A 16,028-nucleotide genomic window follows, 5' to 3' on the forward strand; every position below is an offset into this window, starting at 1 on the left:
CATGAGAGACGCATTGCCTGGGTTTTATTGGGGTCTGGCCATGTAGGCACTGTCTGCCTGGTGTGTACCAAAATTCCAGACTCCCTAAAGGAATCTGGGTAGTCAGTATAAACCATATTGTTTTACACAAACAGCTGGGCACAATGAGTCATTCTTATCAGAGAATAAGAAATAAGGAACCAGGAAGCCCTTCCAAAATCTGTTTCCTGTTGCCAGCCAACAGCCCACTGTGTAAACAGGCCTCTAAGGATGGCAGTCTTAAACCTGCTGTGTCTACTCTTCTGCACATAGAGTGGCCCTAAACGTTAGACAGTCCTCCAACTTGCCAGTAAGGGTTTGTTTTCAAGTATTTAGTTTTGGTGTGTTCACGAGAGAGGTGACGTCCCTACTCCAGCATCTTATCTGGTCCCGTTTAATTTGAACAACAAAACATTTTAGGGACTTATAATACTTCCAATACTTTATATGGTCAAAAGCATATAATAGTAATGTGTTAATTTAAGAAAAAATTCTTTTCTCCCTGCTCTCACATTTCATGAACTCTTCATTTGAACTTTTCTGGCTCATCCTCCATGTCACTGTCTTGCTTATGGCTGGAGCCCTCCCAAGGACTTTGTCATCTCTCCTCTGTGCCAAGTTCTTTTGAAATACAGCACTTTTGGAACCCGTGTCCAGAAATTTAAATTTGCCTTGGAAGTTTTCTTCCTCCTCACAGATACCCAGTGTTTGCCGTTACCTTAAATACCCAGTTGACTGTTGACTTTTTTATTCATTCCTTAGGTATATACTCAGTTTTCACAATAGAATACTTACTGTATTGCTTCTTAAAGGATCTTAAATGTTAAGTGATCATTAAACCTTCAGGAATAATTACCCAAACTTGCATAAAATTTCCTTGCCTTTTTTTAAAAAATCATTTCCATTGAACATTTTCTATAAGAATCCCAATTTTGCCTTCTTTGAAATTGTTCATGCTAAAGTAAGGTTATCTTCCCCAAACATTATGTTATTGCTCAAAGGAAAAGTTGTTGAGATAATGTTCCATATTATGAGAATGTTTAAGGATTTGAATATAAAACACCACCTTCTCTTCTGAAAGATAATTTTAGGAATAAAACCTTACCTTGTATATGGTAGGTAGGATAAATTAATCAACCACAGAAATGAATAGGCTTTCAAAGCATTCTGTCTGTTTATTTATTTACCTTTTGGCCTTGCCACCTGGGGCATATGGGAGCTTAGTTCCCTGAGCAGGGGTCGAACTTGTGCCCCCTGCAGTGGAAGCACAGAATCTTAACCACTGGACCACCAGAAAAGTCCCCCAAGGTATCGTTATGGCATTGTCTCTATTTTAAGTGAGTTTGTTGTTGCTGTTCAAGTCACTAAGTTGTGTCCAACTCTTGGCAACCCCATGGACTCTGTTCTCCCCTGTCTGCTCATATTCATGTCCGTTGAGTCAGTGATACTATCTAACCATTTCATCCTCTGCCATCCCCTTCTCTTGCTTTCAATCTTTGCAGCATCAGCATCTTTTGTGTTGCTTTTACAGCGTACTGAATTATCATACACATGTAAAGTATTGAGTAAGGTAAATTAGAGTCTACACAGTGCATGGGATTGGGAATGTGTCCTTAGCGTTAAACCTAACTACTGTGTGTCTTGCAGATCTTTGTGGTTCTCATCTTGCTTTCTGCGGGTCTTGCCATCGGCCATGCTTACTGGGAAGCTCAAGTTGGCAATTTTTCCTGGTACCTCTATGATGGAGAAGACTCTACACCCTCCTACCGTGGATTTCTAAATTTCTGGGGCTACATCATTGTTCTCAACACCCTGGTGCCCATCTCTCTCTATGTCAGGTAAGGCTGACTTCTCTTTGGCCTTCTGCTTTAAGAGAAGAACTTGGTACACCTTGCCAATTCAGCACCTTCAATTTTAGCAATACTTGTTTTAAAGGTCATAAGGAACAAATAAGAAAAGAGCTTTCACTTCAGAATTGAGGGTGATCTGGGCAGAGGAAATTCACACTGCATGTCTGTTCCGTACTAGGCACAGCATCCTGTATCTTGACCTCTTGACAGATAAAGCTACTGGAGTTCAGAGGTCAAACTCCACTCCTGCAGTCACTTTCTTGGCAGGATTCCTTCTGACTGGGTTCCAAAGCTCAAGCTCAAGCATCAGCAAGAGCTGGAAGATTTAGATGTTATGGAATAACTTAGTTGTTTTCCATTTCAGGAGCCATCCTAACCTCTTTTCTGTAACTTCTGTATCACTACCTGGTATATCTCCAGCTTGTAAAACTCAATGGGCTTCCTGAACGCTGCCTCCCACATTTCGCCTCTCAAAATGTTCTCTTTCTCGTCTCAACCCCAACTGTGATAAAAGAGTAATAAGAGAGGGTCATATGTCTGATAGATGGTCATCACCTTGTTTTCTGATACTTTTTCCTTTTTTGCTTTTTTAATATCAAGTTTCACTGTCTCTGCTTAGTTGAACTTTAAACCACTGGGAGAAAAATTGTGCCTTGAAAGATACCCAGCAGCCAGCGTCTGCTCTTGGTTCCAATAAGTAATAGCCCAGAGGCATATAAGACTACATGCACACCTGTAATTAGAAGTGTTTGTTTTATTTTAATTTTATTACACGTACATTTGTTTTAGTTTTAATTTTATTAGCTGTAGTTACTATCGCTCTTTTCATGTGAAGTAAAGCCCTGGGGAGCCATGTGTTTGCAGTTACTTTGAAAAAAACAGATGATTTTACCTTTGTTAGGGAGACTACTATACAGACTGTTTTGTCTGTATTTGTACATACGTATTAGGGCCTTTCTGGTGGCTCAGATGGTGAAGAATCTGCCTGCAGCGCAGGCGACCTGGTTTCGATCCCTGGGTCGAGAAGATCCCCTGGAGAAGGGAAAGGCAACCCACTCCAGTGTTCTTAAATGTAAAAGTGTTAGTTGCTCAGTCCTGTCTGACTCTGTGACCCCATGGACTGTACCCCACCAGGCTCCTCTGTCCATGGAATTCTCTAGACAAGAATACTGGAGTGAGTTGCCATTCCCTTCTCCAGGGGATCTTCCCGACCCAGGGATCAAACCTGGGTCTCCCGCATTGCAGGCATATTCTTTACCATCTAAGCCACCAGGGAAGCCCCCAATATTGTTACCTGGAGAATTCCATGATCAGAGGAGCCTGGCAGGCCATGGGGCCACGAAAAGTTGGACATGACTGAGCGACTGACACTTTCACACATGTATATTACACGTAAACTGTATATGGAGTTTTAGGTTTTAAAAAGTCATGTCATGTGATTAATATGATTTTTTTGTTGGTTTGTTTCTCTTGGAAGCGAAGGTCTTTTTGAAGCATACGTCAGTCAGGTCATTTCAGATAGTATCTCTGTTCTGCTTTTAGCCCCACAGTAGCTTTCTGTCTCATTCAGAATAGACTGACCACAGTCACACTGCGCCCACAGGCCCACGGGACCCACTGCGCTGCCCTGCATATCCAGTCATGACCTCCCGCACCTCCACCCACTCCCCAGGCTGCCTCACCTCGAGCCTCCGTGAACGTCTCAGTGGTATCAGCACCTGCCCCAGGGCCTTTGCACTTGCTCTGACCTCTCCCTGGAATATCCTTTCCCTTCCATATCTACATGGTTGCTCTTTCATTTCCTTGAGAGCTCTGCTCAAAGCTCACCTTATACCCCTGGCTATTCCTGACCCTCTCTGTCTTCAACATCACTTCCTCTGCCTGTCGGTCTCTGCCTCTCTTTACGGTGCTTTGATTTTCTACAGACGATTCTCACCATCTAATATAGTATATGTTTACTTGAGGGCAGGGATTTTTGTCTCTTTTGTTTATTGACATATCCCCCGTACCTAGGATGATGTCTGGTAATACTAGGCACTCATGAAGCATATAAGGGAGCAGAAAAGAAGGGAGTTATTTTTCCATCTGTTTAGTTCCATCCTTTACAGACATCCTTTGCCCACTGAACAGTGGCTGGATATGTAAGCACCTTCCTTAAAACTGAGATAGATTTAATCAGTTATAGTTTTCAAGTAGGAATGATCCTTTTAGAGTACTGTATTTTGGACATTCTATAATCTTATAAGAATTTAGGAATATATAAAAAATGAGCTTCTTTGGTGGCTCAGATGCTAAAGAATCTGCCTGCAATTCAGGAGACCGAGGTGTGATCCCTGGGTTGGGAATATCCCCTGAAGACGGACATGGCAACCCACTCCGGTATTCTTGCCTGGAGAATTAGAGGAGCCTGGTGGGCTTCAGTCAGTGGGGTCCCAAAGAGTCGGACACAGCTGAGTGACTAACAGTTTCACTCACAAAGTGGGTAAACAACAAGGACTTACTGTTTAGCACAGGAAACTATATGCCATATCTTGTAATAACCTCTAATGGAAAAGAATCTGAAAAAGAATATATATATGTGCATGTTCCTCAAAAAATGTATATTGCTGAATCACTTTGCTATATACCAGAAACGAACACAGCACTGCAAATTAACTGTACTTCAGTTTAAAAAATGTTAAAAAAATAATTTTTAACAGTGTGCAGTTGCAACTTGTGGGTTTTCTGCCAAAAGTCCTTTGTGCTACTCGAGAGCACACAGGGGTGTATAACCTAGTGGGCTCTCACTCCTTTTGCCTCCAATTGAGGGCAGAGTTGAACATACGTTTCCATCGTCCCTGGGTGCGATGGGGACTGAGAGAAGAGAGTAGATATTGTCCCATGGGGGGGTACCCCCTGCAGTGTTAGTTACCACATCACCCACATGGGCTGTGTGTTCTGAACAGAGGCTTCCGTGGCTGGATGTGCTCAGGAGTTTGTAGGAAATCACCTCGAGAGGACACTTTGACCTTGAAGCTGGAGAAAGGTGTGTTTGGTCAGGAGAACCCAGAGGCTGGGCACAGGGGTCACTGCAGGGCTGGTCTCCCTGTAGATGAGTAGCTTGCTCCTATCGCAAAGCAAGGACAAAATCCACTGCCTGCCGCTCATATCTGAGAGCTCGATTGAAAGTAATCTTTTATCTTGCTAGTGTGGAGGTGATTCGTCTTGGCCAGAGTTACTTCATCAACTGGGACCTGCAGATGTACTATCCTGAGAAGGACACGCCCGCAAAGGCGAGAACCACCACGCTGAATGAGCAGCTCGGGCAGATCCATTACATCTTCTCAGACAAGACGGGGACCCTCACGCAGAACATCATGACCTTTAAGAAGTGTTGCATCAACGGGCAAATTTACGGTGAGCAGAAGCTGTTACTCTGTCTCTGGACGTGTGTGACCAGAGGCTGCCTCCCTGGAGTGGTCCCCTCCCAGTGCAAAGCTCTGGTGGTTATTCTGGTGATGTTTCTCAAGCAGCATCACTGGAGTATTGAGACCACACATGTGGGCAGGTGAGGAGTCAGAATTAGGTATATATTCCTCAAAAAGTTAGCTTGCCATGTGATCCAGCAAGTTTGCTCCTGGTTACACACCTGAAAGAACCAAAAGCAGGGACTTGAACAGGTATTTGTACATTCATGTCCGTAGTAGCATTATTCATAATAGGGAAGGTGTAGTAGTAACTTAAAATGTCTATCAGTGGATGAATGGATAGGAAAATGTGATGTATACACACAGTGGAATATTATACAGTCTTGAAAAGGAAGGAGAATGTGACACATTACAACACGGATGAACTCTGAGATTATTATGCTACGTGAAATAAGCCAGACACAAAAGGAAACATACTGTATGACTCCATTTCTTTCTTTCTTTCTTTGGAGAAGTCAAATTCAGAGAGCTAGAGAGTAGAATGGTGATTGCCAGGGTTTAAGGGAAGAAGGGAATGAGGAATTAGTGTTTAATGAAAACGGCATTTCCTTTCGATGAAGGAGCCATCAAGATGGCTGGTGGTGAAGGCTGCACAGCAGTGTGATTGTACTTACTGCCACTGAACTGTTCATTTAAAAATAGTTGAGATGAAATTCCCTGGTGGTCCAGTGCTTAGGACTCCGTACTTCCACTGCTGGGGGCCTGGATTCGACCCCTTATCAGGGAACTAAGATCCCACAAGCCTCGAGACACGGCCAGAAAACAAACAACGAAATAGTTGAGATGGTAAACTTTGTTTTTCATCACAATTATATTTTAAAAAATTGATTTCCATTCTATTCTGAAATGTGCTATATACTTATAAAAATAACAAGGCTAGTGCTACATTCAAAGTGGATGCCCGTAACATTTAAATATTTAAAAACAATATAATTATTTTAAAAGCTATGAGAACATCATAAATTTCCTCTTGGAGGAAACGTTTTGCTATGAGCTGCAGATTCACAGAATGTCAGTGAGGCAGGCGGGATGCTGAGGGCTTAAGGAAGGGGCTCTGCTGACGGGCTCCCAGACAGGCTATGAGACCTGTTGATTCAGTTTGTTTTGTCCTGTTTGTTCCCAGGAGACCATCGAGATGCTTCTCAGAATAGTCATAGCAAAATAGAGGTGAGTCCTTTCACAGACGAAGTCGTTTGGGGTGTGTATGACTTTCCTGGGCTGTAACAAGCTCCCATAGAATAGATGTCTTACAGCAATAGGAGTGTATTCCTGCACAGCTCTGGAGGCCAGAAGTTTGAATGGAGGAGTCAGCAGGCGTACACTCCCTCTGGAATCTCTGGGGCAGAATCCGTCATTGCCTCTTCCTAGGCTCTGGCGGTTGCCTGCAGTCCTGGGCCCCTGGCTGGCAGACACATTACTCAGAAGTCTGCCTCTGCCGTCACATGGCCTGCCTTCTCCCTGTGGGTCTGTGTCCAGATTTCCTTCCATTCATAGAGACACCAGTCATTGGGGTGTGTGCGTGTGTGCTGTGTGTGTGCTCAGTCGTGTCTGACTCTTTGCAACCCTATGGACTGTAGCTCACCAGTCTCATCTATCCATGGGATTCTGCAAGCAAGAAGACTGTAGTGGGTCGCCGTGCCCTCCTCCAGGGGATCTTCCTGACCCAGAGATCAAGCCCACATTTCTTGCATCTCCTGCACTGCAGGTGGACTCGTTACCACTGAGCCACCAGACCAGTCCCTAGCTTAGGGTCTCTCTAATCCGTTTAACCTCATCTTTGTTTTTCGTGTTTTACATTGGGGTATAGTTGATTAATAATGTGTTAGTTTCAGGTGTACAGCAAAGTCATTCAGTTATTTAATATATACATGTATCTATTCTTTTTCAAAATCTTTTCTCATTTAGGTTATTACAGAGTATTGAGTATAGTTCCTTGTGCTCAGTATAAACTTCCTCTTGATTACATCTACCAAGACCTTACTGCAACATATCTTTTTTTGGGGGGGACACAATTTGACTCACACCAGGCTATGTTAAAACAGATATGAGCCTCTGGACACTTCAGAACATACTAAAATCCTAAGGGGATGTTTGCATGAAGACACAGCTTCCGAGAAAAGTTCCTATCATTTGTGAAGCCCGAGTCGTCTGTTTTACACTACCATTTTTCCTTCTCCGTTTCTTTCAGCCAGTGGACTTTAGCTGGAATGCGTTCGCCGATGGGAAGCTCGCATTTTACGACCATTATCTCATTGAGCAGATCCAGTCGGGGAAGGAGCCAGAGGTGCAGCAGTTCTTCTTCCTGCTGGCAGTATGTCACACCGTCATGGTGGACAGGCTCGATGGTGAGTGTGGCTGTCACATCTTGGACACTGGAGACCAGTTTTTTTTTGTTTTTAGTTGACAGTGAACTCGTGCTTGGGACTCGAATGCATATGAAGAGTTGTGTGAACTAGTAGAGGTGTTGCAGTTAGGTATCAGTTACTGACACGTCTTCATGTTATACCCCAGAGAAGTACATGGCTTAGGTGGCATCCTCCAGGGAGACTTGCCCTCTAGATCCTGGGTTCTATTTCCTATGGGCAGGTCTTTGCCATAGATATCCTGCAGAAGGCTTTTCGGATATAAGGCTTCTTCCTAGCAAATGTCATTGGTCTGTTTACCCAGAAGCCAGCAGATGAAACAACTAGACCAGATCACTGACTCCTTTTCCCTGCACCTGGAGAAAAGGATGAATGGATAGCAGTCCAGCTGTCATCAAGTCCTTCCCAGAACCCAGATACCTCCAAATTAAATGACTTCGGAAAATTAAGTGAATTCTGAAAAGCAGAATTCTTTTTTGTGTTTGTAAATTTTTAAAGAAAATTATAATTGGTTTATACTGTTCCATTAATTTCTGCTGTATAGCAAAGTGATTCAGTTACACAGGTATATACATTTTTATGTTTCATAGTGTTTTCCATTATGGTTTATCATAGGATATTGAATATAGTTCCTGGTGCTATGCAATCAGACCTTGTTGTGTATCCATCCTGTAGAATAGTTTGTACCTGCTGACCCCAAACCCCAATCCATCCTCCCCCACACTCCCTCTCCCTCGGCAACCGCAGGTCTGTTCTCTCTCTGAGTCTGCTCCTGCTTCCTGGATAAGTCCCTGTTGTACTTTCGATCCCGCATGTGAGTGATACCACATGGTATTTGTCTTTCTCTTTCCGACTTACTTCACTTAGTATGATAACCTCCGGGTTCACCCGTGTTGCTGCAGATGGCATTGTTTTGTTCTTTTTTGTGGCTGAGCAGTATTCCAGTGCCTGTGTACACACATACCACGTCTTCTTTATCCATTCATCTGTAAGCAGACATGTATGTTGTTGCCATGTCTGGAGAATTCTTAAATGCAGCTTGTGCCAGCTTTGTTACCGCAAGATGGTCCAGTATCAATGAAAGCTAGGTATCTTATCACCTATTCACACAATGATACATTACATAAATACATATGTGCATTCTGGAAAGAGCCAAAAGTGCCCCTTTGTTATGTGCATTCTCCACTTTGGGGTTTCTCTGGTGGCTCAGGTGGTAAAAAAGCTGCCTGCAATGCAGGAGATCAGGATTTGACCCTTGAGTTAGGAAGATTTCCTGGTGGAGAGAATGGCAACCACTCTAGTATTCTTCCCTGGAGAATTCCACAGACAGAGGAGCCTGGTAGGCTACAGTCTGCTGCTGCTGCTCCTAAGTCGCTTCAGTCGTGTCTGACTCTGTGTGACCACATAGATGGCAGCCCACCAGGCTCCGCCATCCCTGGGATTCTTCAGGCAAGAACACTGGAGTGGGTTGCCATTTCCTTCTCCAATGCAGGAAAGTGAAAAGTGAAAGTGAAGTCACTCAGTTGTGTCCGACTCTTTGCGACCCCATGGACTGCAGCCTACCAAGCTCCTCCGTCCATGGGGTTCTCCAGGCAAGAGTACTGGAGTGGGGTGCCATTGCCTTCTCCAAGGCTACAGTCTATATGGGGTCACAAAGAGTCAAATCCAACTGAGTGACTATCACTTACTTATTCTCCACTTTAATCAACCCAGCATAGGAACGGATGTCCTTTCTTGTTTTCTGATTCTGAGGTTTCATATGTAGATGATGAAATCTTCAGACGAGACATAAAAAACTAAATGTATAGAAGCTATGTGTATCTTGCAGCAAGTTTCAAAGACACTCATTCTCTAAGGATGAATCTAATTGTGCAATAAAGCTGAGATAACAGCAGAATTCAGGTTGGGTAGATACATGGAAGGGGCTATTAACAGGCCAAACCAGGGAGATAGATAAAGGTAAGATCAGGTCATGAATAACTGAAGCAGAGGTCAAAATCTGTTTGACTAGCTAAGCACATTTTACTCGTATGATAAGAATCAAGTATGATATTTTTAAGCAACTGGGTTCTCTTAGTTTTTGGCTCATTTGTAAGTTTATTCTACTTTTTTTTTTTTTTTTTTTTTTGAGTGTGTGGTGGTATTATTTTGAAAGTTAACCTGACAGCTTAAGCAAGTGTGTATACATCTGCGGTCTCCATTTCCTTCTTTCTCCGCTGGGATTTCACGGGAAGAGTCCTGGGCTCTGTGCTGGAGGTGGGCGGTCCCCGTCTGGGTTCTTGCCGTAACACACAATGCTACCCAGCATTTTATGCTGGGCAGTGGTTTCCTGCATGTCACAGGAACGAGGGCTGGAGTTCAAAGTCCTTTCCAGCCTGATAATGTGCAGCTCTTTGTCCCACTGTCCACCGAGGCAGAATTGTACACCCTGAGGGATCTTGCCCCATGCAGCACATCACAGGCAAATTGCTCTGGATGCTGAAAGTGGAGGCGCGTTGGATTTCTAAGCACAGGAAGTAAAGGAGAGTCTGATTTTGTCTTCGACCAACAAAAGCACCTTGGAAGGGTCCATGGGAAGGGACCTTGGGGATAACAACTCCCAATGTTACAGCTGAGAAATTCAGCCCCAGAAAGCACCCAATACCTCCTTGAGCTTGGACGACAGGTTAAAACTCATTTTAGCCGAGTGCTCTCGCTCTGCCGTGCTGGTGTGCCTTTGCTCTTTCACTCTCATTTTCCCGCTTTTACATTAGTGGAGATTGGCTCTTCGGTCATTATGCATAATATGAGCAACGAGGGGACAGAATTCTTTCAGGCACGCTCAGCAGACAGGGGGTGTGGCCCACGTGTTGAGTATGTGTAGGAGGGCACACGGCGGCTGAGTGCAGAGCAGCTGTGTTGGCTTTCTGTGGCTCTGCACTAGATGCCCACAGCGCAGTGGCTTGGATCATCCATTCCTTCGCCCACAGCTCTTTAGATGAGATGTCTGCGCAGGGCATGATGGGGTTCTCTGCCAAGGACCTCCCTAAAATCCAGGTCCAGCCACTCAGCATCCTCTTCCAAGCTGAGAGCAGGATCCAGTGCTCTGGGGTTGCAAGACTGAGGTCTCCATTTCCTCGCTGGCTGTCAGCTGGGGCTGCTGTCTGCTCCCACAGGCCTCTCTCTCTTTCCTTGCCTCGTGGTTTCCCCCCGTCTTCAAAACCAGCAACCGAGAATCTCCCTCCCATCCACACCTGTCATGCTTCAGTCTCTTTCCCTGGGAAGAAGCCAGTCCCTTTGGAGGAGCAGGGCTTCCCTGGTGGCTCAGCTGATAAAGAATCCACTGGCAATGTGGGAGACCCCTGGGTTGGGAAGATGCCTTGGAGAAGGGAAAGGCTACCCACTCCAGTATTCTGGCCTGGAGAATGGGGTCTCTGTGGACTATAGTCCATGGGGTCTCAAAGAGTTGGACATGACTGAGCGACTTGCACTTCACTTTGAAATTAAGACACTTGCTCCTTGGAAGAAAAGCTATGACGAACCTAGACAGCATATTAAAAACCAGAGCCATTACTTTGCCAACAAAGGTCCCTCTAGTCAAAGCTATGATTTTTCCAGTAATCAGGTATGGATGTGAGAGTTGGACTGTGAAGAAAGCTGAGCACTGATAAATTGATGCTTTTGAACTGTGGTGTTGGAGAAGACTCTTGAGAGTCTCTTGGACTGCAAGGAGATCCAACCAGTCCATCCTAAAGGAGATCAGTCCTGGGTGTTCATTGGAAGGACTGATGCTGAAGCTGAAACTCCAATACTTTGGCCACCTGATGTGAAGAGTTGACTCACTGGAAAAGACCCTGATGCTGGGAAAGATTGAAGGCGGGAAGAGAAGGGGATGACAGAGGATGAGATGCCTGGATGGCATCACCGACTCAATGGACATGAGTTTGAGCAAGCTCTGGGAGTTGGTGATGGACAGGGAGGCCTAGCGTGCTGCAGTCCATGGGGTCACAAAGAGTCGGACTGAGCACTGAAAGGAACTGAACTGACTGGACTTGAGACTAATCCAATTAGTTTAGGAACACTCAGATAATCTCCTTATCTTACAGTCAACAGATTTGGACCTTAATTATATCTGTAAAATCCCTTCCCAGCAGTACTGTGATTAGAGTTTGCTTGAATAACTGGGAGAAAGTGTGTGTACACAGGGGCGGGGTGGGGGCCATCATAGACTCCTGCCCTTGCAGAGGCTGAGAACAGAGTTTGAAAAGAAAGAAGAAAGAAAATAATGTCGCTCAGTCGTGTCTGACTCTTTGCAACCCCATCGACTGTAGCCTGCCAGGCTCCTCTGTCCATGGGATTTTCCAGGCAAGAATACTGGAGTGGGTTGCCATCTCCAGAGTTTGAAAGGCTTAGAGATATTGTCTTCACCTGAAGGCCTGAAGTATGGATGCACCATGAGATTGTGATTAGAGAGATGAGTTTTAGAAGTTTGGAGCCAGGACACATCAGATCAGTAAGGAAACTTGGGACCTGGATCAGTGAGAGTCTTTAGGAAGGACAAGCAAGTTACAAATGAGGAGGATATTCAGTCTGAGAAGTAACTTGTTTTAAGACTTGTGACTAGAATTATCAGCCACAGAAAGCTATGGAATCAGGATAATAAGAGGTGAGGTTTGTTGTTTGAGCATCTTTTTAATTTGAATCAGTTCCGTGATCCACAAATTAGCTTGTACAAGAAAAGAAAGTCTCTTTGGTTGTGCCTCGGTGTGGGGTAAATAAAGAATTTTCTTACAGGAAAGGTTTCAGGGGGTTAATTTTTAGTCCGGATTTCCTCCTGCAAACATCAAGTTGGAGTTTGGACCAGATCTCTGACGTTTCTCCCATCTCTGTTCGTTGGCAATCCTGTGATTCCATTACTAGAACAAAATGGAAGGGTTTTCTTTTAATGATAAAAATATCAGTGTTTGCTCCAGATCGAATTGTCTTCACTCATGGGAAATTTACCACCTTTTATCATTTTGTTCCTTTTTTGCTGTTGGAATAAGTTTGCCTTCAGTATGATGTAATATATCCCCGCCAGTGAAACCTGCTGATGAGAGTGGACTGATCTCACTGCTGCTTGTTTAGCTCTGGTTAAATATTTTACCGTCTGGCATGTGTGTGTGTTTGTAGAATGACTGGATTTAGCAAGTACATTTGTAACTTCTGGTGTGTGTCTTTCTGGGTGAACAAACAGATACCAGCCTCATCTTTAATTAGTATTTGGGAGTGATGAATATTGGCTTAGAGTGAACCATCTGAGTATGTCTGTCAAGGGAGGAGAGTGTGAGGATGGGGCATTTAGCTCTACCAGTAGCCTGCTTCCCTGGTGGCTCAGACAGTAAAGAATCCGCCTGCAATGAAGGAGACCTCGGTTCAGTCCCTGGGTTGGGAAGATCCTCTGGAGAAGGAAATGGCAGCCCACTCCAGTGGAGAATGCCTGGAGAATCCCCATGGACAGAGGAGCCTGGTGGGCTACAGTCCACAGGGTTGCCAAGAGTCAGACACGACTGAGCGATTAGGCACACAGCCTTTCACCCTGGAGCATCCGCCCTCCCCTATGGACAAACGGTGTAAAGAGATGCCCGTCTGTGGGCTGCAGCCTGGTCAAACCATGGTGGAAAATGAAATGCCTTTTCCAGTGGAAATTTGTCTGACCATAGACATACTTTTCATTCTACTCGGAGGTGGAATAATGAAGAGTTGAGAAACACAACTCTTGGATAGGGAGAGCTTTTTTTAAAAAATGGTTTTTTTTTACTGACATACAAAGATAAGCATATAGCTCGGTGAATTTTCACCAGCCGAATACTCCCTTGTCACGCATGCCCAGATTTTTACAAACACAACATCAGACATCCCTTAGACGCCCTTCCCTGTTCCCTCTCTGTCATTGCCCCTCCAGAGGTGACTACTGTCCTGACTTTGAATAGTGCGGGTTAGCTTTGTCTGCGGGGGGGTTCATGTAGATGGAGTTACGTGGTTACGTGCTTGTGCTGTCTGGCTTCTTCACTCAGCATTGAGAGGTTTGCTTCTGTTGTGAAGCAAGTTTGCAAGTTGTGAAATAAATGTGGTTTCCCATTATTTAACTTTCAAAATCAAGATATTGAACAGATTGTTACATTTTGAGATTTTTTTTTTTAAATTAGGAGACTTATAGCTAAGGTGAAGAGAGTTCTAGAGAGAAGATAATCAGGTATAATCCTTTTAGAGAGCAAGTGAGAAATGCATGTGACAGCGGGCTTAAAAATTATCAGTGTTGTTTACCTCAGTGTTTTCATTCCTAGGAAGCTATCCTTAGAAAACAGGAAAACCTTTACACACGTATAGAATCCTTATTACAGTGTTATTTTGGGGAGTAAAAATATTATGGAAAGGCGGTCACACATTACATTCCCAGATTACATTTCTTTAAAATAATGCATAGAAAGAATTTTTAAAGCTGTGATAACATGCTCAAAATACAGTGTTAAAATCATCAGGAGGTAAATGTATACGTAGCATGCCAGAAACTATTAGAGAAACAGGCATTTCCGGAAGGACAGAAAGAAATTATAAAAAGCTATCAATAGCATTGTTCTTCCTCTGGATGGTGGGGTTATGAGATTTTCTTTTTTCCCCTATTCTTGGCCAGATTTTTTTTTTCACTTCTAGTTTATATTACTGTTTATAATCAGAAATAAAAGTTTAAAAACTGTGAGCATTGGCACACTCCTTAAGAATCAGTGATGTGTTTTCTTGGGGATGTTTTGGGCTTTGCAACAGAGTTGGCCCTCTGTGTCCATGATGCAGGGTGCCAACTGTCTCTACTGTAGTCTGCCACTTTCTAGAAGGGACCAGAGCATCCATGGCATTTGTTATCTGTGGACACTCCTGGAACCAATCCCCCATAGGTCTCAAGGGATCACTGGACATCCTCAGCCCCCGTGTGAACCGCACTGGTGAACACTCACTGGCCAACTCAGCTTTTCTGGTTTTCTCTCTTGCCTCTTCTGTTAGGTCAGCTCAACTACCAGGCAGCCTCTCCTGACGAAGGTGCTCTCGTAAGCGCTGCCAGGAACTTCGGCTTTGTCTTCCTCGCCAGAACCCAGAACACGATCACCATCAGTGAGCTGGGCACGGAGAGGACCTACCATGTTCTTGCCCTTTTAGACTTCAACAGTGACCGGAAGCGGATGTCTATAATTGGTAGGTCTCCCTCGGAGTATGTCTGTCAATCATTCACTGAGATGCTGCCTCTTGCACATTTTACTTAGCAACACCAGGATAAAACAGGCAATGAATGAGCCCCTTGGCTCCTGGAGGACTTCTGCAGACTTATTGAAACTAGTGTTTGCTCGCTTCATTCTACACGATGTCCATCACTCAAAGGGACAAACCGCAGTAGATCTGAACCTTGCGTCACGTCTTCAGCGACGTGGGTTGTCAGCTGTGAAACCTGGATGGCAGCTCTGTGGCTGGGAGACCCCCAGCACAGGCTTTTCGATCGTGAGTGGCTCCACGCATTTCTCCTGGGGCCTTGCAGGGTCAGGGACAGGAAAATTGTAGCAGGAGAACAGCGAGGCTGTGCTTACGAATGAAGATTCTCCCTTCAGCTCAGGCACAACGTAACAGGAACCCAGGAAGAAGCAATGATCACTTCCTGATACTGAAATGTTTTCAGTTCATAGTGTGAAATCATTGCAAACTTACAGAAAACTTGCAAGAACGCTTTAAAGAATCCTGCAGTTTCTTCCGTGTCCAGTCGTCAGCATTGGTCACAAGTTCTTTGTCATTGTTATTTATAGGTTCTTGTTTTCTGAACCATTTGAGAGTCGATTAGGGGCATTGAGGTCTAATGTCCCTTTCCCCCAAATACTTAAGTAGATATTTCTTAAGATCAAGAAACTTCACTTATTGTTATGTCCAATATGGTGGTCAGAGTCAGAAACTCCGCATTGCAGTGTTATTATCTAATCCACAGAGTGCTTTCAAATTTCACCAGGGGTTTTCTTTCTGATTCAGGACTTCACCCAAGATGCCACACTGCATTCAGTGGTCATTACTCTGGTCTCCTTTATTCTATGAGAGTTCTACAACCTGATTTTGATCTTCTGCACATTGACATTTTTGAAAAGCACAGGGCTGTTACCTTGAGGAAAGTCCCTCAGTTTGGGCTTGTCTCATGTTCCTTCATGACTAGATGTAGATGGTGCCCTGTCGGCAGGAAGGGTACCTAGATTGGTGCCGTGTCCTTCCCAGCACAGCATATCAGAAGGCACGTGGTTGCAGGTCACATCAGCTTGGATCACTTGGTTAAGTGACGTCTGTAA

General features: G+C 44.3%; 1 protein-coding gene across 1 annotated transcript in view; it reads left to right on the forward strand.

The window, feature by feature from the left end:
• The window catches only part of ATP8B1 (ATPase phospholipid transporting 8B1), a 110,695-nt gene that overhangs the window by 73,170 nt on the left and 21,497 nt on the right, over positions 1 to 16,028 (forward strand). Inside the window, exons 12-16 of the mRNA XM_040264313.1 lie at positions 1,666 to 1,856; positions 5,056 to 5,264; positions 6,459 to 6,502; positions 7,524 to 7,680; positions 14,716 to 14,904. Of these exons, the coding sequence (XP_040120247.1) occupies positions 1,666 to 1,856; positions 5,056 to 5,264; positions 6,459 to 6,502; positions 7,524 to 7,680; positions 14,716 to 14,904 (790 nt within the window). The remainder of the gene's footprint in view (positions 1 to 1,665; positions 1,857 to 5,055; positions 5,265 to 6,458; positions 6,503 to 7,523; positions 7,681 to 14,715; positions 14,905 to 16,028) is intronic.

This window comes from Oryx dammah, unplaced genomic scaffold, assembly GCF_014754425.2.
Source record: "Oryx dammah isolate SB20612 unplaced genomic scaffold, SCBI_Odam_1.1 HiC_scaffold_22, whole genome shotgun sequence".
In the NCBI taxonomy this organism is placed as follows: Eukaryota; Metazoa; Chordata; class Mammalia; order Artiodactyla; family Bovidae; genus Oryx; species Oryx dammah.